At 38.8% G+C, this 26,429-nt stretch overlaps 1 protein-coding gene across 3 annotated transcripts in view; it reads left to right on the top strand.

Moving 5' to 3' along the window:
- The window catches only part of chchd6b (coiled-coil-helix-coiled-coil-helix domain containing 6b), a 44,530-nt gene extending 29,972 nt beyond the window's left edge, over window positions 1-14,558 (top strand). For 2 of the 3 annotated variants that reach the window (XM_036571018.1, XM_036571020.1), the window contains 3 exons: window positions 2,665-2,735; window positions 5,427-5,562; window positions 14,208-14,558. In XM_036571018.1, coding sequence (XP_036426911.1) covers window positions 2,665-2,735; window positions 5,427-5,562; window positions 14,208-14,234 — 234 coding nt within the window. In that variant the 3' untranslated portion in view covers window positions 14,235-14,558. Of the gene's footprint in view, window positions 1-2,664; window positions 2,736-5,426; window positions 5,563-5,703; window positions 5,725-14,207 lie in introns of those variants that run through there. The other variant, XM_036571019.1, reaches the window with a different exon arrangement.
- Window positions 14,559-26,429: the final 11,871 nt, after the last annotated feature.

Genomic DNA, 26,429 nt, shown 5'->3' on the forward strand with positions numbered 1-26,429 from the left:
TATATGCCAGTTGAGACTGGGTGATGATAAAGATGTTGCAAATTAAAAATTCAAGCCCCAGAATAATGATCTCTAAAAATGCCATGCAGAATGTAAATGGTAATTCATTAATAAACGTGAATATATTTATTGCTTAGTTATATGGTTACAATGCATCATTAGTAGGTTATGAAAGGTTTTAAATAAATTAAATGCTTTGGTCAAAGAATGCTTTTTTTCATTATAATGTAGCACAGAAACCTTTTCTTCAAGCGCTCCTTCCTCTTTCCATGCTCCTGTGTTCATCTGACCGAATGCTTCTTTTCTTATTATGATTGAGCAAACGGTCGTTATTTAAAACCAAGGGCTTGCTCATTTTAATCAGTCAGAAGTGACCATTTGTCACTTCTTTTGGAAAACCTTCTCCAGTCTGACAGAGTACTTTGAAACGTAGACCCTGATACATCAGGAGGGGCAGCTCCTCTGAAACGCGTAGTAGAAACCTTTAGCGGCCGCACAATAGTTAAAGCTGTTGAAGTTGTAGCTGCTGATGTGGCTCTGTTATGTGTTTGATGGGGTGATGTGCTCAGTAGATAAAGTGAAATGGAGGCAGAATAACCTGCTTCACGCTGCAGTCTGTTTCTCACCTTTTCACTCTCTTACTATCTCTCTCTCTCTCTCTCTCTATCGATCTGTTTGTCCCTTTGTCTCTCTCCTGCTCCCATTCTCTCTCTTCTCTCTTTCTTCTATCTCTCTCTGTCTGTCCTGCTTTCTCCCTCTCTCTCTCTCTGCCTCTCTCTTTCTCTCTCTCTCTCTCACTCTCTGCCTCTCTCTCTGTCTCTCTCTCTTTCCCTCTCTCTTCTTCTCTTTGTCTCTTGTATATTTTTCTGTTGCCCTCTCTCTCTCTTTCTCTCTCTCTCCCTCCCTCTCTCCCTCTCTTTGTTTCTTGTATCTTTTTCTGTTTCTTCTCTCTCTCTCTCTCTCTCTCTCTCTCTCTCTCTCTCTCTCTCCCCCTCTCTTTGTTTCTTGTATCTTTTTCTGTTTCTCTCTCTCTCTCTCTCTCTCCCCCCTCTCTCCCTCTCTCTCGCGCTCTCTTTGTTTCTTGTATCTCTCTCTCTCTCTCTCTCTCTCTCTCTCTCTATTTCTTCTATCTTTTTTTCTCTCTCTGTCTCTCTCTCTGTCTCTCTCTCTCTCTCTCTCTCTCTCTCTCCCCCTCTCTCCCTCTCTCTCTCTCTCCCTCTCTCTCTGTGAGCAGTAATTGCAGTTTGAATGCCTCTGCTTGTCTCACTGGATAAAACTTTACTGCGGCTCACAAACTCTGCTGCGCTACAGTGACGAGCTGATGGAGGCGCAGACCCACTTTAATGGCTTTATTTAACAGGGTTGTAACCGTGGTCTTCCGCAGCCTCCTCCTCCATCGCTTAAGACAGAAGGTGCAGCAATACCTTTTCATCTGAGAGTCTCGAAAAGTTGTTTAAATTAGCATAAACTGTGCAGTAGCTTTCTGCTCTAACAGTGTTGGAAAAAATATACTGACCCTTGAAAGTGAAGAGTTATTGTCTGTTTGAATGTAGTGGCATAATAATACAACTAACTGCGTAGTTTATATGAAGAATTATACTTATATTCAGTTTGATTCTACACATCTCGCTTTATTTCTGTTTGTATTGATGTCAACAAAAGACAAATAGACAACAAAGTGCACACAAAATAAGAGTTTATACACAACAGTAATTGAATAGTTTTATTCCAAAATGCTGTATATCCATTAGTAACAGCTGATGTATAGTGGAGAACACATTCTTATTTTTCTAATAACAGTAGTATGAATCATAATATAGCATTGATATTTCTTGTTTGTATAAAGCCCATTCCCACTAATTTATATATTAAAAAAAGATTCAGGATTATTGAAAGTGCTCTGTAATGCATTTTGGATTTAAACTCTTCAATTGTCATTTTCAAATCATAATTAAATATGAAAAGGATTGAAAGTGTGTTTTGAAAAGAATATCTGTGTGTTTCAAAAAGCTAATTCATCCTTAATTTCACTATGGCTTTTAACTGTGACTTTAAAGGGGCTTAAAGGGGAATTCCATTGATTTTTCTTTTTTTTAACATTTCTGCATAATTAAATGGTTTAAGTTGTAAACAAAGTCATTCAGAGTGGTTTGATGTGAAATGCTCTGTTCTCGAGAAACTTATCAAGTCAGAATTGTTCACAGTTGTGGTGATAAGAACCAGATGTCTGAAGCTTGCCTCTAAAAGCTCCCTCACGGAAAGTTATTTACACAAAATGGTTATGAATGAAAGACTTGGTTTTACAATAGTTTTGCCGTAAGGTTTTGGTGTAAGACCTATTTTTAAAATCAATTCATTGTGGAGAGGGACATGAAGGGTGTTGTGAGGCAAAATAGTCCCCATATAAAATTTATTTTCAAATTTACCACTGTTTTATCATTATCAGCATGACATATAAAAACTCAGAAGACAAGTGGGTTCACTGGTGGTTTCGGTTAGTAAATAAAAAGCCTGTTTTTGCCTTGACTTCATAAAATTTTGGTGGAATTCCATTTTTAAGGGGATGCATGAAAAGTTTGAAACCTTTCTCTCTCTCTCTCTCTCTCTCTCTCTCTCTCTCTCTCGCTCTCTCTCTCTCTCGCTCTCTCTCTCTTTCTCTATTAGAACATGGAATACTACCAGCAGACATCACAGATGTACAACAAGGCAGCAACTAAAGCTGAGGGCAACATCAAGTAAGTGTAGTAACAACCCTTCCACTCCTAATCCATAATCCAGAGGCACCACTGGGAGGCAGAAATACAGAGAATGCCGTTGATGAGAATTTTAATTAACAGTGACATAGATGGCTGGTTTAGCCAGACGTTCAGGGAGGTTCTGAGTGGGTTTCCTCAGAGGATCTTTCTCTCTCTTTCTCTCTCTCCTTCCCTTCCCTTCACTTTCCCTGTGACTTCTCCATTTCTTTTCCTCTTTCTCGCACATTTGCACACCCTTCACATTAAACTGCATCTGACTAAAAGTTTAAGCCTGTAACTGAAAACAGGCTAAGATGAGTTTGTGCTGGTTGCCATGACGTTTCTTGCACATTCTCTATATTTGCTATTCTCTGTATCCTCATACAGCGTTAAGGAATGAGTCACCAAGCTAACTGTGAATAGAATGGCATCAGTTACAGATCTGACGCCTGAGCTTGTGTGAGTGTAGTTGTGCTGCATAGCACACTGGCTTTGTGGTCAGTAGAGAGATGGATAACCGAAGCCAATTAGGCTGCACATACTCTGCTGTCTCTTCACGCAAACACATTCATTACAGCAGGCAAGGTCACCATTTTCTGCGCGCTCACACATGCACACAGCAGGCTTACACAGTGCTATGAAAGTATTTTTCACTCTTTATAGTTTCTCAGGCTCCTCACTACATTTCATTTCATCTCGCTGGCTCTTGCCCCTCTCTCCAGCATTCCTATTCTGTGTTTCGTTTACTTTTTCACACTCTGTCTCTCTCCCTCTCAGTTATCTCCATCTACTGTCCCACCACTGAGGTGGAATGAGAGAATATTGAGTGAGTAGATGAAACCCTTCATCAGAGTATAACGCCGCTTATCTTGTGCCAGGACACAGCTGGCTGCAGTAATCCTGTAGTATCAGCCCAGATTCTGATCCAGCATCTCCACACCCATGGTGGATGTGATGTTAATGAACTCCAGTAGTAGTGGTGTGATGATGCATGCACAGTGGGGAGACCACATTAAAAAATCAGGATTTTTTTTTTAAATTGTAAACTTTGAAATAAGTAAACAAAAAGTTTTATAACGTTAAAAAAATTAAGTAATTGTAAAATTCATGTAAATATTTCAAGGATGCTATTTTTACTTAAATTGTTATATTGATTATGTAATTTGTTATGAAAACAGTATATGAAATTTCGAAAATAATTAAAAATGTCAAAATTCAGAAGAATTTTCAGTAGAGATCACAGATGTTTGGACTCCAATATATTTTCAGGTCCAGTTCAGAGCTCAGGACTTCGATTTTCAGTATTTTATCTGAGGGTTTAAAACAGAATTCTGCTCTGATATTTTAACATTTCTGTTCTTGCATTCCAGCCTCAACATTGCATTCCTAAACCAGTTTAAAGAAAATGAAACATTTATTAATTTGTCAATACCTCCAAAACAGTTAAACACACACCAGCGGCAAAACATCTGAGCAGGGAGAATCAGAGACTTTATTAGTTATATATGTAGCAAGATAATGTAATACACAGCAGTAACGCATGGTTAACACATACCAATAAACTATAATAATCCAATAATCAGATTATAATCGGATTTCTGCAGTTGTCTGATTATTTAAATGGTCATGTAAACAACATACTCAGATTTCTTAGATCGTAGTAAGGTCTAAAAATCTGATAGGGAAATCTCAGTGCATGTAAACTCTTACTCTTATTTCTTTCTCAGTCTCTGCATGTGCGAAAACAGACAGCGGTACTGGAAATAAGCAAGCAGCGTTGCCACAAGATGGCAACAAAACACTTTTGGAGCAATGCTGAAACCCATTACATGCTTGACAAATGAAGGATTTAAATATTTTGAATCTACTGGATGATGTATGTTCATATTTTCAGGTAGAGTAGTGCAATGTTTTTTAACACAGGAAATTTGCTAAAGACCAAAAATCACTAAAGAATCAGTCATCACATGCCATTAAGTCTTGGTACAAAGTACGTCTTGATGACTCATGGTTGAGGCCTGTTTGAACATAATAGAAATGAACTTGATACAGTGTTCATAATGGGTACTAGACTTTATCAAGGACATATTGTTTTCACCCAATAGATTTTATTTTCAGTCAGTTAACACTATCACACCACAGTTAATGGTGGAATTTGCTTTGCCACCTATTAAAACTAATGTCACATATACTGTCTCTTTCAAATCACCGGATAGATATGTGCGCTTGTTCATAGATTGCATCATATTGGTTTGATATTAGGCTCTGACCAATATTTAGTAGTGGGATAATGATACATCAGTTAACCAGTATACAGGATGAATGTACACATTTATGGCTCTGCACATTTAAAACAAATATTAATACAGGTGTTATTAAGATTTGATGGAAATAGGTGAGAGCCAATGTTAATAATCTATCATAATCTCATAGTAAAAAGATCGTAATCCCCTGATAATGTTTCATTTGATACATTGCCTCAGCATTTATGTAATAAATCTAAAAAGACGGCTGATCCAGACAGAGAAATGTTGGTTATCGGTACGGTACTGTGTCAGAACAATAAATGAATGGTGTCAGACACTCTCAATTCACTTGACAGTTGCATCAGATTGTCTATTACCTTATCTGTCGCCATATTTGTAGTTCATTTTTTGGCTTTTTACATTGATTTTCTGTCTTTTCTCTCAGGCCCAGGAATACAGTTCCCATCTGTCCTGAGCTGCAGTCTCAGGTGTTGAACTGCTATAAGGAGAACAGACACCAGACTCTGCACTGCTCCACACTGGCAAAGGAGTACATGACCTGCATTAACTCTGCCAAGAAGGTGCGTGTGTCTGTCTGCATATACTCACTGTCCACTTTATTACATACACCTACATTGTCCATTTTATCAGATCCACTAGCATTTAGTTGCATTTTGTAGTTTTATAATTACAGATTGTAGTCCACCTGTTTCTCTTTATAGTTTTGAGTCTTCAATAGCCATCAATGGTCAGGACCCTCCACAGGACCACCACTGAGCAGGTATTATCTGGTTGGTGGATCATTCTCAGTACTGCAGTGGCATGGTACTGTACTCTTACTGTCCACTCTATTAGACAGGCCTGCCTGGTTTGTCCACCATATAGATTAGGGATGCTCAGTGATGTCAGTATCATACTGGTGTCAGCAAATATTTGCATTAAAAAATCTTGGCATAGGTTAAATGTTTATATCTGATTGATATTTCAAACCAATACTTGATGACATATTTATTGTATTCCAGAAGAACTTTAAAGCTATAATGGGCTACTGCACTAAAATGTCTGTATTTTATAAATGTACTGTGTAATCTTAGATAAATAAATGTTATATTTCTCTGTAATGCTAATCCTGATGGATTTGTTTGTTTGAATGTTTATGTATCAGCATTGGTATCAGTGTCGGCATCCCCACATATATATGTGACAAATGTTAGATATCAGCTCACAATTCCCAAATCAGTGCACCTCTATTGTAGATTCAAAATTAGAGACGATAGCTGCTATGTTGCTGCACAGTTTGTGTTGGCTGTCCTCTAGACCTTCATCAGTGGTCAGTTTCTGGTCACAGGATGCAATTGGCTGGATGTTTTTTGTCTTTGGCTATTCTCAGTCCAGCAGTGTCACTGACTTGATCTGATCCTGATCCACTCTGTGCAACACATGACACTTAGATATCACTACCACGTCAGTGTCACTGCAGTGCTGAGAATGATCCACCACCCAAATAATACCTGTTAAGTGGTGGTCCTGTGAGGATCCTGACAAATGAAAAACAGGGTAAGGGGTGCTAAAAAATGATACAGAGTAATGGATAGACTGCAGTCTGTAGTTGTAGAACTACAAAGTGCACCTGCTTGGTAAGTGACCTGATAAAATGGACAATGGGTACAGATACAAGGTAAGTGTACCTAACAAAGTGGCCAGTGAGTGTATTTGGGTGCATATTTGTGTATATATTTTAATGTGTTTATAGTTAACGCTGATGGCCATAAGCTCATCTTGAATGCCGCTTTCCTGTGTTGAAGCCACAGTCCTAAAAATGTGCATTTTTTGTGCTAATGTGCGAGAGGACGTTTGTGCCTCATGAAATGTGTTTTGATAATTTTCACTGGGGATATTGAAATGCATTGGCCTTTATTATCTTTAGTGTGTGTGTGTGTGTGTGTGTGTGTGTGTGTGTGTCTGACGCGTAAAGCCTTTTATCTCTGTGTACAACACAAGGCTCCTTTTAATACAGGCTCACTCATGCATTTTGCAGAGGGAGAGAGAACAACAGCTTTCATTAAAGACAATCTGTGTGTGTGTGCGTGAGCGCGTGCGTCTGTCTGTGTGTATGAGCTTATTGCACACGTGTCTCAAAGACTGCGCGGGTGAACGGTCGAGCCCTCGAGCTCTAAGGCTGGCGTGTGGTGTGGCACGATGCCAACTAGAGCGGGCAAGCTGCCAGCCATACAGCTTCTGAACTGCAGCAGAGTCTAGTACTAAAGAGAGCCTGGAATATCAAGGTCTTGTGCTAAAGAGAGACTGGAATATCAGAGTCTAGTGCTAAAGAGAGACCAGATATTAGACATTAGAGAGAGACCAGAATATCAGAGTGTAGGGCTAATTAGAGACCTGAATATCATTATGTATTGCTAGAGACCAGAATATTAATCTAATGCTAGAAAGAGATCAGAATATTAATCTAATGCTAGAAAGAGACCAGAATATTAATCTAATGCTAGAAAGAGATCAGAATATTAATCTAATGCTAGAAAGAGACCAGAATATTAATCTAATGCTAGAAAGAGACCAGAATATTAATCTAACGCTTAAGAGAGACCAGAATATCACTATTAATTCAAAACAGAGACTAGAATATAAGTGTCTAATGCTAAAGAGAGAAGAATATGTCAGAGTCTGATTTTAAACAGAGACTTTTCTGAGTCTTTTTCTGAACAGAGAGCAAAATATAATGGCCTAGTGCCAATGAGAGACCAGAATTAGGGTCTGATGCTACAAAAAGACCATATAATCAGTGTAGAACCAAAAATAGACCAACATATTAGAGTCTGTTGCTCAAGAGAGACCACAATATCAAAGTCTAATGCTAAAGAGAGACTAGAATATCAGAGTCCAGTATCAAAAAGAGACCAGAATATCAGATATTCACACTAAAGAGTCTAATGCTGTTAAAGCCTAATGCTGATGAGAGACCTGAGTATTATAGTTATATGCTAAAGAAAGACTGCAGTATCAAAGTTAAGTGCCAGAGAGAGACCAGAATGTTAGAGTCTAATGCTAAAGAGTTGAGTACTATTAGAGCCTAATGCTGAAAAGAGACCTGGATATTAGAGTTTAATGTTAAAGAGAGACTGCAGAAATGAAGTTGAACGCTAAAAACAGACAAGAAGATTAGAATCTAATGCCAAAGGAAGACCAAAATATCAGAGTCTACGGCTAAAGAGAGACCAAAATATCAGGGTCAGATGCTAAATAGAGGCTTAAATTAGAGAATATTAGCATCTAAAGCGGGAAGACCTGAAAATCATCATCTAGTGATATAGTTTTAATATGGACATAAACGTTAGAGTGTAATACCAAAGAGAGACCAGACCAAAAATGTAATGCTAGAAAGAGATCGACATCAGTCTAGTACCAAAAGACTACAATATCAAAGTCTAGTGCTGAAAATAGAGCAAAAAGTAGTGTCTAGAGCTTGAGGAAGATTAAAGGAATATAATTCATTTATGAGAGGAGATGGTGCAAAATGAGAGGAGTCATGAGGGGAGACGATGCAAAAGAGAGAGCAGTCATGAGGGCAGGCAGTGCAAGAGAGAGCAGTAAATATTCCAACAGCATGACCTAGAAAGGGTTCCAGGCAGCGCACTGTTGCACACTGCGCATTAATTCTGTGTTGTGCTGAAGAGAAATGCCCTGACTTACATGCTAAGGATAAGGAATTTAATCTGTCATCATTTGCTTGACATTTTTCTTTGTTCCTGCTGCCCAAATAGCAGATAAACATAACAGATAACAGAATGTAGACTAGATTAACCCCTTAAATCCCAGGCTTATTACATACAAAGGCTTATTATTTAGTAACTGCAGGGACTTCAGTGCAGACTGGCTGAGCTGTTCTTAACTTATAGATGTGTGTAATAAAACTTTGGGCCCACCAGCAGGCCCTGGCTATTTGAAGGGGTTAACTTGTTCTGTTGACTAGATGAAGTTACCCCATTACCCGTTTCCCATATGCAACCCATCCTGGCACTCCAGAGAGATTAAAGCATTGATGTCATAACTGTACCAAAAAGAAACCACTTACAGTCACATATGACCATTACCACTACTGTGATAGATCGCATAATGTTTCTGAAAAGGAAAAAGAGATGTCGTTAAGAGAAATAAAAAGGGAAGCAGGGCTAAAAAAAGACATGCAGAGGCATAAACATTAAAATGTAATGTATCAGTGACATTTCCTTTGGCATGCTGGGCATATATTTCAGGCATATCTCTGGGTGCCTGACTATCATACTCATATATTTAGTGAGTCTGACAGGTATTGTTTCAGCCTTCTTCTTCCTAAGCTGTGGAAATGTTAAGACTGTCCACGGGAACCACACCGCCCGTGATATTATCTCACTGTATTATCTCTTCTTCGACACTATCCATTCCTATGCCTGCCTTGTCTTAAGGATATCTCATTGTACTTTTCCGCTCTCTGAGCGCAGCTGCTGTAGTTCTGTCACAGGATGCTGCCGGTTTGTTGTTTGATAATTTGGGCAGCAGGACCAAAGAGAAATGTCAAGCAAATGACGGGTTTCATTCGTTTGCTTTTTTCTCGTTCTTTGTCTTTTGTCATTCTGTTTCTCTTTTGATCTTCGCTCCCCGTAACCACCTCCCCCCATCTTCTCTGACTGGCTGGTTATTTTTTATCCTCCCTTTGCTCTGTGTTGTGGGTAAAGCCTTTCATAAAAAGGAGCTTGACTGTTGAGAAACCAAACCTTGTGTGGAGCGTATTGACCAATTGCTTGCATCTTCTTGACTTCTTCAGGCAGGTTTTTGGTTGGTTGTTTCTTCCAGTCATGTTCTACTAGCTCTCTAGTGTCCAAGACACTCTTACTTGTTTTATCCCTGTATAAAGGCTTTTTGGTGTCTGCCTATTTCAGAACCCCTCATTCTCTGCCATTTTCTCTGGGCTGCTAACCTGTTTGTATGCTGAGCGCTATTGAATCTCCTGTCAGCCCCTCTTAAAGTCTCAATCTGAGGGTCGAGCGTTGAGCTTCAACAAAAGTGGCTTTAACGGCTGTTGTCACTGAATAAAGACCACACACGATCTCACAGACAGATCCTAATGACAAGTGCCTGAACTTTTCATGGAGAGAGATAGACAGAAAGAAAGCAGGAAGCAGATCTTCAGTTATCATTGATGGCAAATAGGTTTAGTATTTCATGTCCACGGCATGCTATTGTTATGCCACACTCGCACACTCATGTTCCAATAGATGAGGTCTGTACTACGGTTTTAATAATACACTGTGATTTAAAATTTTTTAAAAATATCTGTGGAAGTAAACAGCCTGTTGCTGCAGTTTCCCAGGAATGCTCCATGATAATTCAGGCACAGTATCTTATGAAATAATGGAGCAATGTCAGTATATAAGACTGTGCAAAAGTGAGAGACCACCCTTTGTTTATTTTTTTTTCATTCAAAATTAAGTATATTTTTTCTTTTTTCAGGCGATATTTCTAAGGACTACATATAAGATAATCCATTTGCGTACAGAAGGGAAAATCGAAAGAAAATAAGTAAAAAAGGAGTTTCCAAAACTGGAGTTAAAAATAACTGGAGTTCATTAATAGATTCAGAGAAACTGGAACTTCTAACAACCATGCAAGAGGTGGTACAGTGTCACCATCAGATAAACAGAACTGAAAGCTTTCTTTTTTTCTTTGAGAGAGAGGAGAAAATCAAGCTCCACTCGTACTTCAAATCTGAAAAATCCACAGGTGTTTCTGTCCATCCTTCCACTGTGAGAAGACAACTCAACACTATGAGTCTGAAAAGATGTGCAGCCTGTCAAGAAACTGTTTCAGAGAAACGGACAAAAAAAATGGAATTCACACTAAAATGCTGGTGTTCAGCAATGGACTGACCACCCCAGAACCCAGACCTCAACATCACTGAATGTGTTTGGGGTCACTTGGCTCACCAGAAGCAGAAATGCAACCAGTTTTTAAGACTGAACTTTGAAGGGGTGTAAAAATATCCCTACAGATTTCTTTGAAAAACTGAAAGCAAGTGGAAAAAAATGGAAGCTGTAAAAAAGTTAAAGGGTGGACATACTAAATACTGAAAAATTTTGTTATGTTTAGTTATTGGAACCATTTTAATTAGCAGTGGTCTCTGACTCTTGCGCAGTAGTATAATAACAGTCTGTATTAGTGCTATTCCTAGTTTACCCTGTAACTCTTTCCTGTTTTTATTAATTTGAAAAAGCCTACTTCTTTTTAAATTGTGTGAATTGTTGCTTACAAATAGAGCCATACAAATGGGCCAAAATCTCATTATTTTACTTTAAAATCTCATTACTTAACATTAAAAGTTAGGAATGACATCATTCTCCTGTAAAGTTACAGTTTCAGAGATTATAAGTTTATGACTGGGACAGTCATAAAGATATTTAATAATACCTTAGTAATACCAAAAAATACTAATTTTGGTTACTGATATTGTAATAGTTTTTTTTTATAACAGCCCATTCCTGATCTGCAGTTTTTTAGCTGTTCCTAACACACTTGTACTGAATAGTACAGCTGTAAATATCCATTAACATGCTTTAGATGTGCTAGAAAAATCCCCTCTAGGCACTTCATATGAGAAACCGTGTTTTTCCTGAAGCTTTTCTTAAGGCCATTTCTGTCTGCCATGGTGAGTCCAATCTGTCACAGTGGATGAGTGTGGAAGAACAGAGGAGGAATGAGTGATGGGAGGGGGTGAGGAGAACGCGACTGATGGGAAAGGGAGAACCATTAAAATAATCTCATACAGAAGTGACCTGGGCAGCTGGCAAAAGGGCAGTGATTGAGGGAGATAAAGGACGCACACTGAGAAAAACACACACACATGCTCGATTTTTCTGTCTCAGTCAGAGCGTTCAGACTTTTTCAGTCACTGTCTTTTTCTTTACACTGCCACATACACACACCCGCACACACACACTCCATTAGAGTGTTTGATCAGTGTCACTATAACACAGCATCGTTACTCCTCCCACTGAATGTATGACATGACCATCACAGCTCTGCTTACTGATAATGTACCTTCCAGATTACTGAAGGTACATCAGGGAGCCTGTAGACAGGCCATAAGTAACACACGCATGCACACGAGCTGTAGAACCAGATGAACTCACTGATCCATCTATCATAAGGTCACGGCATGGTCACACTAAAGATGACAAAGCGCTGCCTCCCTTTATTATTGCTTTAATAAAGAGGCCATCTCCCTGACCCACTCGCTCTCTTGCTCTTGTCCTACCTGTGTTCACTCTCTGTGTTTTCTTCCTCTCCTGCTCCTCTAGGTTGTCTTCATTAACATATTTTAGAGGATAAAAATCATATGTAGCTGTATGAGGAGTGGGCAATATGCCAAAATATATGTTTAGATTTTTATATAATTTTAATCGCATAATACTTCAAAATATTTTATGATACAAAATACATATTATGGTAGTTCATTTTTGAGGGTTTGATAAAATGAAAAAGGGATGGTGCATGGTGCCAGAACAGTAGAGCCACTTTAAAAACACTATGAAAACTAAAAGTCCAGTGATTTTTATTTAATGTGTCTGTAACGCGATAGAATCAAACAGACGCGTGTGGATGAAAAACACTGATGAGGCTTTACTGGTTTAAGGAAGTTCCGAACTCGTCACAAAACAGTCCAATGTCAAAAATCCAAAACGATACAAAACCAGAGAGTAACATTCATACCAAAGTCCAAAGGGTCAGGCAGCAAGACAGAAACGGAATAAACAGGCCAAAAGTCAAACACAGGAAATCAAACTGGTAATCGAAAGAAACGCTCAGTAGCTCTGAGGACAGACGCAATACCTCGCAAAATACCCAAGCTTCAGCCCCGGCTTATAAAGCTAGCTAAACAGACCACATTATAAACAGAACAGGTGAACAATAGGTTGTGCCTCCCAAGGGATTCTGGGACTTTGAGTCCTTGCTGGAGGAATGCGTGACAGTTTCATGTATTGTGCATCAGAGCATTCAATTAAATAGGACTGATGATGCTCTCCAGTAGGAACTTTGATCTTTCAACTACAGGAAAAAAACCTTAGGGTTGTGTGATTCTTCTTTTGTAAGCTCACACTGCTGTTTACCTTTTGTTTGTCTGGAGGATTAAAAGCTCCGTCCACTATGAGGCCTATCAGGGCCAAAACATTTTCTGCTCCTTCTTCTGATTTTGCACAGATTCAAGTCAATTAATGAACATGTGCTCAATCTACACCTGCATCCAGAAACCTTTGCTAGTGCTCTGGTCCTCCCTGTCCCTGTCCCTTCCCACCGCTCCTCTCCTACCCTTCACTTTCACGTCATCAAATTTGTTGTCGACTATTGATGGATAATGCCCATTACAACATTCACTTAAAAGCACGTCCCTTTAGAAGAGGGAGTCCTTTTTTGCACAGAGAATGTCTTCTTTCCCCGTCATATCCGATATCTGATGATTTTCCAATCATAAGCTGGATACTGGAGACACAGTTGACACACATGGAAATTCCAGGTGTAAACAGCTCTCTACTTCTGATCAAGATGGAGGTTAATACCTGGTATGAACAACTGCTTGTTGTTTATCCTGAGAAGATAGAAACAGGTGATAGAGGTGGTTGTCATGATTTATTCAGTCTGCTGCTGCTGTAATTCCACACCATGGTGTACTGCCCCCACCATTTTAGTTGGTCTTCCAGATGTGCTGGGTAGTTTGTGAGAACGTGCACAACACTCTGAACCAGTGGTTTCCAAACTGGAACTCAGAGCCCCCTAGATGGTCCACATTTTTCCTTCATACCTATGAATTGCAAGTGGGGTTGGAGCAAAATTGTGGATCATCTGGAGGGTCCTGAGGGTCCAGGATCGGGTTGGGGACCACTTGCAACAGATGCTAAATGCCCTTGGACAGCTACTCCACTTGGAGCCAACAATTACAGTTATGTTGGTTAGTATTACTTCAGTAGTGACAACATTAGCAATGTGCTCAAAACTGCTTATTGTGGCATAATTGATCATAGTAGCGATATTATATTATCATATCACCCAACCCTAGTTTGTTCCCTGCGTAGAATAAAATAATCATTGTAGATCATGTAGGAAGAGTAGAGCTAGGAGGGAATGAGCCATCAGTGAATAGTGAATGTAAACAGGAGGATATCTGTCTCTTTCCTCTGTGCAGAACGTAATGGTCAACCATGGATCATGAGGATGAAGACGGTGAAGATGAGCAAGACGAGAAGAGGGACGGCATAAAACACTGCTTGGATTCCACAGAATCACTTTTAACCTGTGTGTGTGAGTGAGAGAGAGAGAGGAACTGTGTGTGTGAATGTACCTGCACACTTGTATATGTAGTAAGAAGCATGTTCATGTTAGGGAAAGAATTCCCTCTTTTGGTCTCGGAGTGACTGCAGGATGTTGTGGGATTGTGTGTGTATGTGTGCTGTTTGCGGATGATGTTGATTTGCTGTGATGTGCTCGGTTTGGCAGTGGAACATCTCTCACAATAAAACATCTGCACTACCACTCATTTCAGTGTGAACACTCAACCTTTGTCCTTTAGCAAAAGGCTGCATTCTAATGCGTCTCTCTTTCTGCCCCTCACAAACAGTACTGTGCAAAAGTCAGAGACTCATCCTTCCTTTATTTCCTTTTCAGTCAAAATGACCATTAAGTATATTAATTTTCCAGCATCAGCAATAAAGGAGAAAATTACACACAAGCCTCAACATCTAAATATAATATCTGTAGTTTCAGTATTTAGCGTGTCTGTCCTTTGCCTTTATTACAGCTTCCATTCTTTATGGGGGACTTTCTTTCAGTTTTTCACAGAAACCTACAGAAGTATTTTACCACACCTTAAAAGTTTAGTTGTAGAAGTTGGTTACATTTCCTGCTTCTCATAAAATAATCCCAAACACATTCAGTGATGTTAAGGTCTGGACTCTGGGGTGGTCACTCCATTGTTCTGAGAACACCAGCAGCTTCTATGTTTGATTTGCAGATTTTCTCTTTTTGTTTATTAGTATTAACATTTAATGTTGTTAATCCTTTAAGAATGTATGGAATCATTGTACCTGAATCGTGAGGTTAATATGGTGACACATTCTGCCTACATATTAGCAGATGTTTTAACATAAATATGTGATAAATGATTGGGGCGGCTGGCTCATACAGGATTTACAGGCTTCGGATACTCCTTGACATTTTCAAACATTTTCTCAAAATCACCCTTTAAAATATTAATGCTTGAAATGTCATTTTCAGTTAATCAGTGTTTCAGTTCACACAGTCTGTGCTAGATGCACGTCTTATGTCCATCGTAAACACAAGCCTATGGTGAAGCATAAACTCTATAGAGATCCAATCAATACTACGTTCTGTAGTGTTCTAATGTATATTCGAAATAATAATTTACTAAAATTTGATGATTTTGTTGGTGTAGTAGTTCCAGAGCAGCTCCCGCACTGTACTAACAGGGTGTGTAGGCTATTTTTCTCTGATGCCGCAGTGAAAAAATCTGCATAATAAATAAATCTGCTGATATTCCCACCTGAAGCGGTTATGTGTCGGAGCTGAGTCAGAGGCAGTATGGATTAGATCGGGGGTTCTTAACCTGTGGGCCGTGGACCACCAGTGGGCCGTGAAGCACCCTGTAGTGCCTCTTCTTTTAGCAGCACGGCGGTGCTATATTGTCAGCATAATCTGCCCATTTTAACGTCTCATTCTTTACAGACTTTCATTTGCTCTCATATAATGTCTGCAGCACGAGCATGAAATAATAGTGAATATATACGTTTGATTTTGGCTCATGGATAGAAACATATTTTTGGCCAAGGACCAGCGGCCTGAGTGGTGTATTGCTATTGTTGATTGTGTCAACGCTAATCCAAAAGCCCAGTGAGTGGAGTGTAGTTTAGCTATTTCAAATGAATTATAAAAACCCTCAAAACTAAAGAGAAATGTCGAGACCAGGGGACAGTGAAGTATTTTCAGCAAAAACGCAGTGTAGCTATTGCAGCTCCAAATTACAGTCCACGTCTACCTCATACATTTCTATACTTTTTGCTTTTTTTCCCCATTTTTTAACATCTGCAAATATATGTTTTCTTTAACATTATGTTGTTTTAATATAGGCCTAACTGCAAAGCTTGGTTTCTGTGATTGGATCGAATTAGTTTTCCTGTGGGCCGCTATGCTTTGAAGTTATACACAGGTGGGCCTTGGGGTGGAGAAGGTTGAGAACCCCTGGATTAGATAGTACTCAGATAAAGATCACTAGTCTGACATATTTAAATTGATTCAGCAGATGTGCCCCCACATACGGTTTCTCAGGCATCTGTGCTCTCTTAGTTTCAGTCGCCACATGGAAAGTCGCCAGTTTCCTGCACTCTGAGGTGAAGGTATGAATTTATAGTGCATTCAACTAAAGCAGCTACATTTTATTTATTTTTACCATTTATATAACTTCCATATATTGTAGTTTTTTTTTTACAATCGCTAAGAAGCATTTTTCAGTGCCAAGTTACCTTTTTTTTTAAACTCTTAACACCCCTTTCTGCAGACACATGCAGCTCAGAACAACACTTCATTTCATGCCCAAAATGCTCCACAGCTATAAAAACACTGCAGAAACATCTCAAAATAAATGAATTCCATAAAGACATCAACACTAGTGCTCATATAACCGGAAAACCTTGTCAATTAGAGTACAGTCATCCTCAGAAACATTAAATGGAGTTTGGGGGGAGGGGGGGGGACTGAAACTCCTCCTCCTTCCAATCTAATGTCCTGTAAATTCCCACCCCTCCATTCCCTGTGACAAAGTTTACGCAATCCCCAACACCACCTCCATCTCCTCCCTCAGTCCTATCAGTCCTACCACAGTTAAAAAGGGGATCCAGCCTTCTAGCTCCAGACAGAAGCCTCTCAGAACTCCAGCCCAAGTTCTGAAGAGTTCTCTCCCCTCCCTCAATCAGTCTTCCCTCATACCACCAATTCTTGTTTCCAAGCAAGAATTGCTTCCAGAAGTCAACGCAAGACAACCAATTTCTAAGGGAAGCGATTTTTGTTCATAAGCCGTGAAACACGCCAGCAGTCCCTGTCCGTCAGTTTTGCCTTTTGGCCATAATTTTGGCAAGAATTTCCTGTATACTGGGATTTTTCGCCACTGCTGGTTGACGCGGATGACCATACACCTGCAAATTCAGCTACTTTGTTCACACTGTGGCCTTTGGCAAGCACAAATGTAGTCACTCCTTTTTGCCAATCATAAACATCTGCTTTGCAACCCATTTTCCACACATTGAACAAGATTTTCACTGCACTGTACCACCTTTTCTCAATCTATGAATCCTGTCACACACCCGCAGGTATGTATAGCCCGATCATCCTTGTGCAACACCATCTGCAGGAGCCTGAAAGTACTAACAACTTAAACACACAAGGTGACTCATTTTTTGTCCGAGAGCTTATTTGCTCTGTAGCTTTGTTTTGTGCTTTAGCTTATTATTCTTTAACTGATTGTGTAAATGACTGTAAAATGTGAATCATGTCTATTCAAAGTGTTTTGACATTTGAATTGATGTAAAATATTGATTTTGTTCATCAAAACTATGCTTTGTGTTGTTTCATTGAAAATATTTGAGTCGGGTAAAACCAGTTCATTTTCTTGTTACCACAAAAACATTTTTTTAGGTTGAAGTGACAAAAAATGACAAACCTGAGAAGAGAATGGAAGAATTTTGGGAAGTATTATCACCGGAAAATGTCAAGGTTTGGTACAAACTGAGTGGTGTTGTGCAAACTGTGTGAAGAGTTTCCACAAAGAAAACTGAAAATGCTTGTTAGCAACTGGGAAAAACTGTAACTGTCACTGTTCCAACTAAAAGGCTTTTGCTAATGAAATGTATTTTTGGTTACAGTACATATGGGTGAAAAACAAATCCTGAAAAGAGAAACAAATAGCAATTTAATGAACGTTCGAGTATTCAAATTGTTCAGGCCTGCGCTATAAATGCAATCAGTTTTTAATAAGTGATCAATATTATAGAGGTTAAGTATCATTTCTCTTTAATAAGAGTAGAACACACATTCTTATATGAGGTTTTGACATGCGCTGTTCTCCCGTGAGCTGCTCTTGTCCCTTCACAGCTCATCTCCAAAGCAAATTATCTGCTGGAATCCTTAATGAACTCGCAAAGGTCTGTTCTGCAGTAACCCTGAAACACTAATAACTTAGTGTCTCTCCGTCTCTCCCTCTCTTTCTCTCCCTCCCTCCCTCCCTCTCTCTCTCTCTCTCTCTCTCTCTCTCTCTCTCTCTCTCTCTCTCTCTCTCTCTCTCTCTCTCTCTCTTCTGAGTTTCTGCATTTCTTCTCTCTCTAAGCTTGAGTGCAGAAACGTTCAGGTAGCTCTTACAAGTTTTGACATCTCTCAGCATTGTTCAGGTATTGTTGCCATGGTAACTGCAGTGTGTGTATGTATGTGTGTGTATGTGTGTGTGTGTCTTCGGTAGAGAGGTTCAGAGGAAGTGTGATAACCTTTAGCCTCCAAAGTGCAGTGCTCTCCCCGTCACCGATTCCTTTTATTAAATGCTGCTTTCTCCTCTCTCTCTTCCTGCTTTCGCGAAGCATCGCCGCTCTTTGTGCCTGTGTGCAGCACCGGGAGTTTCTCTGAGCTGTTTTTTGACCCCAATAAGCACTGCTTTGGTATGGAGGATTGAATCTCTCGCTCACATAAATGGGAAGAATTGGCCCTCAAGACCTCCATGTGCCACCTCCATCTTCTCCCTGTTGATGTGGCAGTGGCGGCTCTGCAGTCCACCAAACCCTGACCACACTAGTCAAAATGACAGACTGCAATGCAGCGTAAAAGAACATCAAAATAGATGTGTTTTGTAAGTGAATGTTAAGAATTATTGCTATACCTTTGATTTTTACATTAAAATCGCTGAAAGCATTAAAGGGGAATTCTAAAAATGATTCAAAATGTCTCCATAATGAAATGGTTAAGATCTTTCAGAGTGGTTTGGTATAAAATACTCCATTCTAGAGAAACTTACCAAGACAGAATTGTTCAGGAACCAGACGTCTGAAGCGACTTTATAGAAAGCTATCACATGAAATGGTTATGAATATTATCACTGTTCAAAAGATTTTAAAAAAGTATCTTCATTTTTTCTGCCTTTTATTTTTTTACATCATTTGTGCGCACCAGCTCTCCAATATGTGAAAACTACAGAAACAGATAATAGAAATGCTTCAGAACTGCTTGGAAATAAATCTCTTTACATTGACTCACATTAAAGAATGTGTTTGCCTTGTGCTGTAAAGTTGCCATTTAAAAGGTGCTTATTTTTTTTGGACAGTGACTTTCATGATAGTTCTGAGATTTAGAGTTTGGCTTAAGACTTAATACTTTTTAAAATAAAATAAATTCAGGGGGCGAGGTACCTGCAGGCATGCCCGGATCATCAATTTATGGGCCCTCTGGGCACAAATGTTTGGTGGGTCTCTACTTGGCTACCTTTTTTGGGTGATCGGTGATTTTTCTATGATATAACAGCAAGTTAAACAGGACTATACAACACCACAAAGACAGCATACTAACCACATTGTTAGCACATCAATCGAGACAAAACAGTAGCAAGACTACACACACACATTAATGAGAACACAATTTAACAGCCCAACAACCAATGAAACACTTTCCTATAAAGCATGCATCTGTTCTTGACAAGCCAAACATTAATCCCAATGAGGAGGACATAAATAATGACTGGACAGCTGAAGTGTGCATAAAGTGAAAAAGTAGCTTAAAAAGCCAGACGGTCAAACAGCCTAGCTGAAATATACTGCTGCTGCAGGCGTGGAAACGTTTGGGTTTTTTTTCATTTATATCTTACCTCTGGTGGTGCAGATCATCAAGGACCAAGATCAAGGACAAATCAAATTTTTATTTTTTTTAACTATTTTTAACTTGTGGTTGACATTTTATATTTGGCTTTCAAAATGTGCATCTTCTACGTCAGTTTCAGGTCTCGCTTCTACAGACCCTTCAGACACATCTTTTGAATACATGGAGCTTCATATTCAAAGTACAGTCACAGGAATGCTAGCTTAATGCTAAAGTCCTGAAAGCTTGAGAGAGATAATGAAGGACAGTGTAACGGTTACCAAGCAATTGGAGGAGAAAAATAAACTGACGTTTAGGAAAGATGGATGTGGAGAGCATCAGGATTATGATTGGCCGTAACACAAAACTACTCTGTGTCTTGAAAGCAAACCTGCATTCAAGAAAACAGAGGAGAATCATCTCTCTGTCTTCCGGGTTAATTAAACGCTAGAGAGTGCTCCCAAGCGAGTCCAAAATGATTGAATTAAGATGAAAAATTTGAGCAAAATCATAGTTAAAATAAATGACATTTGTAATGAAAAAGAATACAATTATTTCCTGAACACAGAACAGCATAAAACATTTTAACACCACTGTTATATTTTTAAGAGCTTTTAAACTTGAGTTATAGGAGTTTACAACAGTGCTTCATGTACGTTCATGACTTCAGTGAACGCGAACAGCCAATGAGCTGCTCCGCTCGCCAACCAATCAGCACTCACTAGCAGTAATACTAGCATCCTGCTGCCCAAAACCCGTTTGCTGTAGAAAAAAGGAAGCATACAGGTAAGTTTTCTTTGCTTTTTTAGTGAAATACATACTTATCTTTTCTAAAATCAAAGGAAAGTTCGGGGCAAGTGTTTAGAAACCATTGTAACTTTTCGATTTAGCCGTTTAGCTCCATTTACCCCCATTTATTGAGGACTCGCTCGTAGGTGCCGGTTAGCAGTCATATTTTTGATATAACAGGGGAAATAGGAAGAGGTCTGGCTCCTCATAAACCTCATAAATGGTATTACATCACGGCACTATGTAAACAAACCACAGACCTCTCAAAGGACAGCTGATTTACTAACAGAGCTGTCCAGCTGTGGTTTGGGGCATGTATTCAATAGTTTGTAACTGGTTATGTTTTATACCGACGTTTAACATCAGCAGTCTAAATAACACAGTTTTAACAGCATTTTACCACCCTGGTGTTGGGCAACTCGTATTGCCCTTGTATCAACTTGTATCAACTTAGCTAACCTAACTAGCTAACACAAACTGTATTCACCTCTGACGTTAACTTCCAGCACTTTGGTTGTTTCTCTCCAAATAGTTTACTGGAAGAGTAGTAGAGGTCCCTCTCTTCTCATCCGTTATAGGGTGGAATTGCTGAGCAGTGCAATAGGTCAAAAACAGAAACGGGGTGTCAAAACGGTGAATGCACTCTGCCACTCTCAGCTGGTGTACACAGCTTCATTGATTATAATGGAAGTGTTAAGTTTTGTTGTTTCTCAGTCGCATCGCTTGCTGTTAGGTGTTAGTTCATTTTTCCCACTATGTCGCTATGTTGAGACAAAACAGCTGTTTGATTTTCTCTAAATTGTTCATGGGGTCCCCCTAGTGGCTCAAGCCCCTGAGCACGTGCCCATAAATCCCATTGGATGATCCGGGTCTGCAAGCAGGGCATTATTAGACCACATAGTACAGCAGTCGACTGTTTCGGATAGTAAATAAAACGTCTATATTTGTGTTGTAGTCATTGTGACCTCTGGTTCCTATCACCACCACTGTAAAGAAATCTACATTGGTAAGTATCTTTGCACCATGTCATTTCAAACCACTCTGTATGACTTTTTCTACTTTATACAATTTGTTTCACTGATTGAATTAAGCAGAACTTTTTGAAAAGAAGTGTCCTTTGAAGCCAATTACCTGCATGTACACTGCTTCAGTGCTTCAGTCTAGGAGAGTCTGTTTAATGTTCAAGCCCCCATGACCAGCTTTTCATCTTTTTAGTCAATGTGATCTAGGCAACTTCACAAAAGCTGAACTACTAGCGTTTTCATTGCATTTATACAGAAACCAATGTATTAGTAAGATTACACATTTAACAGGACTTCAGACTGTCAATTTGAATGCAGTGCAGTCTGTGAGTAATTAGTCTGTAAACATTTAACATTTTTTTTTGGTTAAAATTGGAACAGTGACAGATGAAGTTAAAGTGCAGAATGTGTGATTTAATTAGAGGATATTTACAATCTTTAGGGATCCGCATAAGAGCCCTTTTATATATAATTCCTCTATTTGAGGGTGCCATATGTAATTGGACAAATGAACACAGAATGTAATACATGTTTGCAAATTCTTTGCAGTTGATGACTATCTGAAATCTATGACTCACAAACAAGACACTGGGGATCTTCCCTAGTTATGCTCTACGAGGCATGAAAAGCAGCCATTTGGTTCCTGCTTGTTCGAGTGGCGGCTTTTTGCCTTCAGTCTGCATCCTCAGTTCATGCATGCACAGTGCTGTTGGGCTGATTTGGGTGATTTGCATGTTGCCCTTTTTGGGCTGAACTGTTTGGGGCCATTATTCTGCTGCAAGTTTATGCACCATCCATTTATTTCATTTCTTCATGATTGAAACTGGGGATGCACAGCAGACTTTTTCTCCAAACATGCAATTTGAAATCAGCAGATTTATTATTTTAACTTTGGCTGATCTGTGTTGCAGTTTTCTCATCGATATAATGTAAGTATTTTAATGCTGTTGCTACAGTATGTATACCAAATATCGTAGCATAATAATTATTAACTCATTGTTCTAAATAGCCAGTTAAATTTTACTTTCAATGCAGAATCTTATAAGATTTATGTAATATAAATAGGCAACTGATTTTCTATTTAAGAATTTAAAATGCCGGTTTGGCCATTTCAAGAGCAAGTATTGTTATTTATACTGTGACTTTGGCAGCACTGCAGATGTGCTAGTGTGTTTCATGTGTTCACCAACACAGTACCTACGTTTCCATCCATTTTTTTGCTTAAACTGCTAGAGCTAAAATAAAATTGCATGAAAAAAATCCTGCAAAAAAAACATGGTGGCATAAATTTTGTTTTATTGCTAAAAAAAGTGTTGGTTGACATGTTTCCGTCTCTAATTTCAGGTATTTTGCAGCTGTACATTTGGCCTCCCTGACTTTCCCAAAACCCACTGAAAAGGGCTTTTTTTCTTTTTTTTCAGTAGAAGCGCTATGCAAGAGACTGCATTTATCTGCCATATAGAGCTGTGTGAGCACGTTCCATTTAGAAAGGCTATAGTCTTTTCTGGACAACTCTGTCTTTAAGAGCTGAAAAGTGCCAGCATTCCTTTTACAGACACTCTCGTCTCCTCCTCTGTGCAGCTCTGCCTCTCCACTATGCTGTTTGTGTTTCTTCTAAGAGGCATGTGAGGGAAGTCTGTCACTAAATGTATTATTTTTCCTGAAATGTATTATATTTCCTGAAAAAAAAACCTTTCCATTAAGTTTTTTCGTCACATTTCGGTTAGGGCTGAGCAATATGATAATATGTATCGCTATTGTGATAAATTATGTCACCATATGATACAATATGCTTTTCTGAACACATTATGGATATCGTCAGTACTTGTAGAACAAAGAGAGTAAAATTAGTCACACTTAACTGCATTTAGTGTGTAAAATATTGGATGAAAATCATTGTGTCCAGTTTTTTAAGTATTTTGGTTTTTTTTTCTCTGTTCCAACTAATCAGAAGTCCTGTTATAATAATTAACAATATTTATCAGGACATATTGTGTATCGTGAAAATGTCTTGAAGTATTGCAATATCAGAGTTTTGCCAAATCGCCCACCTCTGAAGGAAAAAGCTTTGTGGACATTAATAAAATATTATAAGCAAATTCCATTTCCATCATCTACATTGACAGATAGTGTTGTGGTATTTGATTCCAGTCTCGGCCCAAAGTTCAGTCTCAAGACCGTAACGTAACAGTCTCGGTCTTGTCTTTTGGAGTCGGTCTTGTCTCGGTCTCAGGGTAAAATAGACTAGAAAAAAAAGACCAGCCGAGCACAACCTCTATCTGAGGTGACTGGAAACTGAACTCTATTCTATGAATATTAAATATCAACCAAAGCTTCAAACAGAATAAAACAGTTCTTTCTCTACAGGTTTAAATAAAATCTCTTCACTGCTAGTCGAGGATCTAACTGATCTTTCCATGACGGCTGATTATTTGTTTGTTGATGTTCATTGATTCTAAAATTCAAACATCCTCTGAGGGCAGATTAGAATGTTATTATTACTATGTTTTCATTTAATAATGAAAATGGATGTGTGGGTTTATATTCAGTTGACTTTAGGTGGTGATTCAGAATAAGTTTTAGAAAGAGAGGAACATTTACTCCTAAAGTTACAGTGCAAAGTTGGTATAAGACAATTAATAATATTTGTAGGCTATATATTATTTAATGTTATATTTTATGTATTGTTACATAAATCAAGTATAATGAATGATGATCTGGTCTCAGTCCTGACCCGGACTCGTCTCTAATGGTCTTGACTACAATACTAGTGACTAGGCTAATAAAAATCAACTAAAAATCTGTCCATCTGCCAATTTGAACTGAAAGAAATCACTGATGGATCAGCCTTAAAAATCATCATCAGCTCAGCCCTAATTGAATCTATTCTTTTGTCGTCCACTTCTTTCGTCCGTGGTCTGTATTCTGCCAAGTCCTATTGCCAAGTTCAGTTTCCTTACTTCTTAACAATGTAATACACACTTACAGAAGATGGTTCTTCAAGGGTTCTTTAGCAAAGGCCATGGTTCCATTGGAACTATGAGTTCAATTCCATGATTAAATGGTTCTTTGCATAGTGAAATGGACTGATGGAGAATGTGTTGTATATGGTTTTATATAGAACAGTTTTGAAAATGGTTCTGTATAGGACCAAAAAAGGGCATTGTTACAAGCTTGACATCAAAACAATAGCAGAATCTTTTGGTGCTGTATAGAACCATCAACAACACATTCTCCATCAATCTGAAGAACCATTTCACCTTGCTAAGAAGCATTTAAGCATGAAATGGTTCTAAATAGAACTATTGCCTTTAATAAAGAACCTGTGAAGAACCTTTTAAAATGTGCACTTTTCTTTAGCTGGTATTTTTCTCTGATTTATTCATATTTTATAGCATTAACACATCTTTGGCCCAAAAGGTCTAGAATCGACTTTTTGTTCGCTCTCTTGTGCATAAACAGCTGACCGAAAAACACCTGAGCGGCCAGCTGCCCAGTTATTTTTGGTCCTCTAAATTGAGAGGGTTGTGTATCTAAAAGGCTTTAATTCCTACACAGTTCACCTGACATGGATGAAAAAAGGCTCAAATTAAAGCTGACATGCTGCACTTTATTCATTGTTTCACTTCGAGTCCAATGTGCTGGAGTACAGAGCCACAACAGCAAAAACGGTGTCACTGCTCAATTACTTACAGACCTACTGATTGAGCAGCGGCGCTATAGCAGGTTAATGGCGCTCATTTACCCGTTTGCGGATGATTTATGAAGATCACAGTGACTGAAGTATATCTGAATGTAAAAGTCTTGTAGCACATGCTTCATATTGAAGAAGCTTCAAGCTCGTAATCTGTGGTTATGATTCATGTCTTTTCTTTTCTCAGTGTCTCTGTTTCTCTAACACACACTCACTTTTTTTATGAAGAACATACAAACATGAAGAGGTGGCCTCTGTGTAACTGTTGTCATGGTAACAGTGGTGTGTCTGATTGGTGAAGACAGCTGGAAGGTAACGGGTCAAAAAATGGGATCTCGCTTTTCCTCAATGCGCTTTATTGATCTCCCATTGCGAAAAAATTGCCACAGCTGTGTGTGCATGTGCGCGTGTGTGATTGTGGGAGAGTGTTGAGCAGTGATTTAAAAGTGCTGCGGAAATTCATTTCACACATGCTGACGCCTGCAGCCTCTCACACCATCTCTCTGTGTTGTTGGTTTTAAGAGTCGTGACTATTCAGTTCCTTTCTAAATAAACTCAGGCCGGTCGCCATGCTGGCCTCAAAGGATTCCAATGCGGAGAATGCACATGGAAACCAATGTATTGGGAACAGCTGGAGCTGATCTATAAACCTTCAGCAGTGATGTTAACAAGTTGTTTTTCAGCGTTTGGGGCCCTGAACGACGTCTTACTTGGGGGCTCCCACATGTGCTCCAGTTATATTATTTTGTGTGTGAGAGTCAAAAAGAATTCATTTTCATTCTATTTAATTGGAAAAAGTTGAAAAAAATTGGTAAGGAAAACATAATAAAACAATAATTAACTAAATACAAAGAAAATAGAATCTTCAAACAATTATATTGTCTTTTGGACTCGATGTACTTCAGTGATAAACAAATTCATGACATGAGAGCATCAGAAATAAATTTGATTTGGTTAAAAGAGCCATCAGTGGAACTTGCTGTTTAAAAGATGTGTTTGAATG

Source organism: Colossoma macropomum, unplaced genomic scaffold (genome assembly GCF_904425465.1).
Source record: "Colossoma macropomum unplaced genomic scaffold, Colossoma_macropomum, whole genome shotgun sequence".
NCBI classification, from domain to species: Eukaryota; Metazoa; Chordata; class Actinopteri; order Characiformes; family Serrasalmidae; genus Colossoma; species Colossoma macropomum.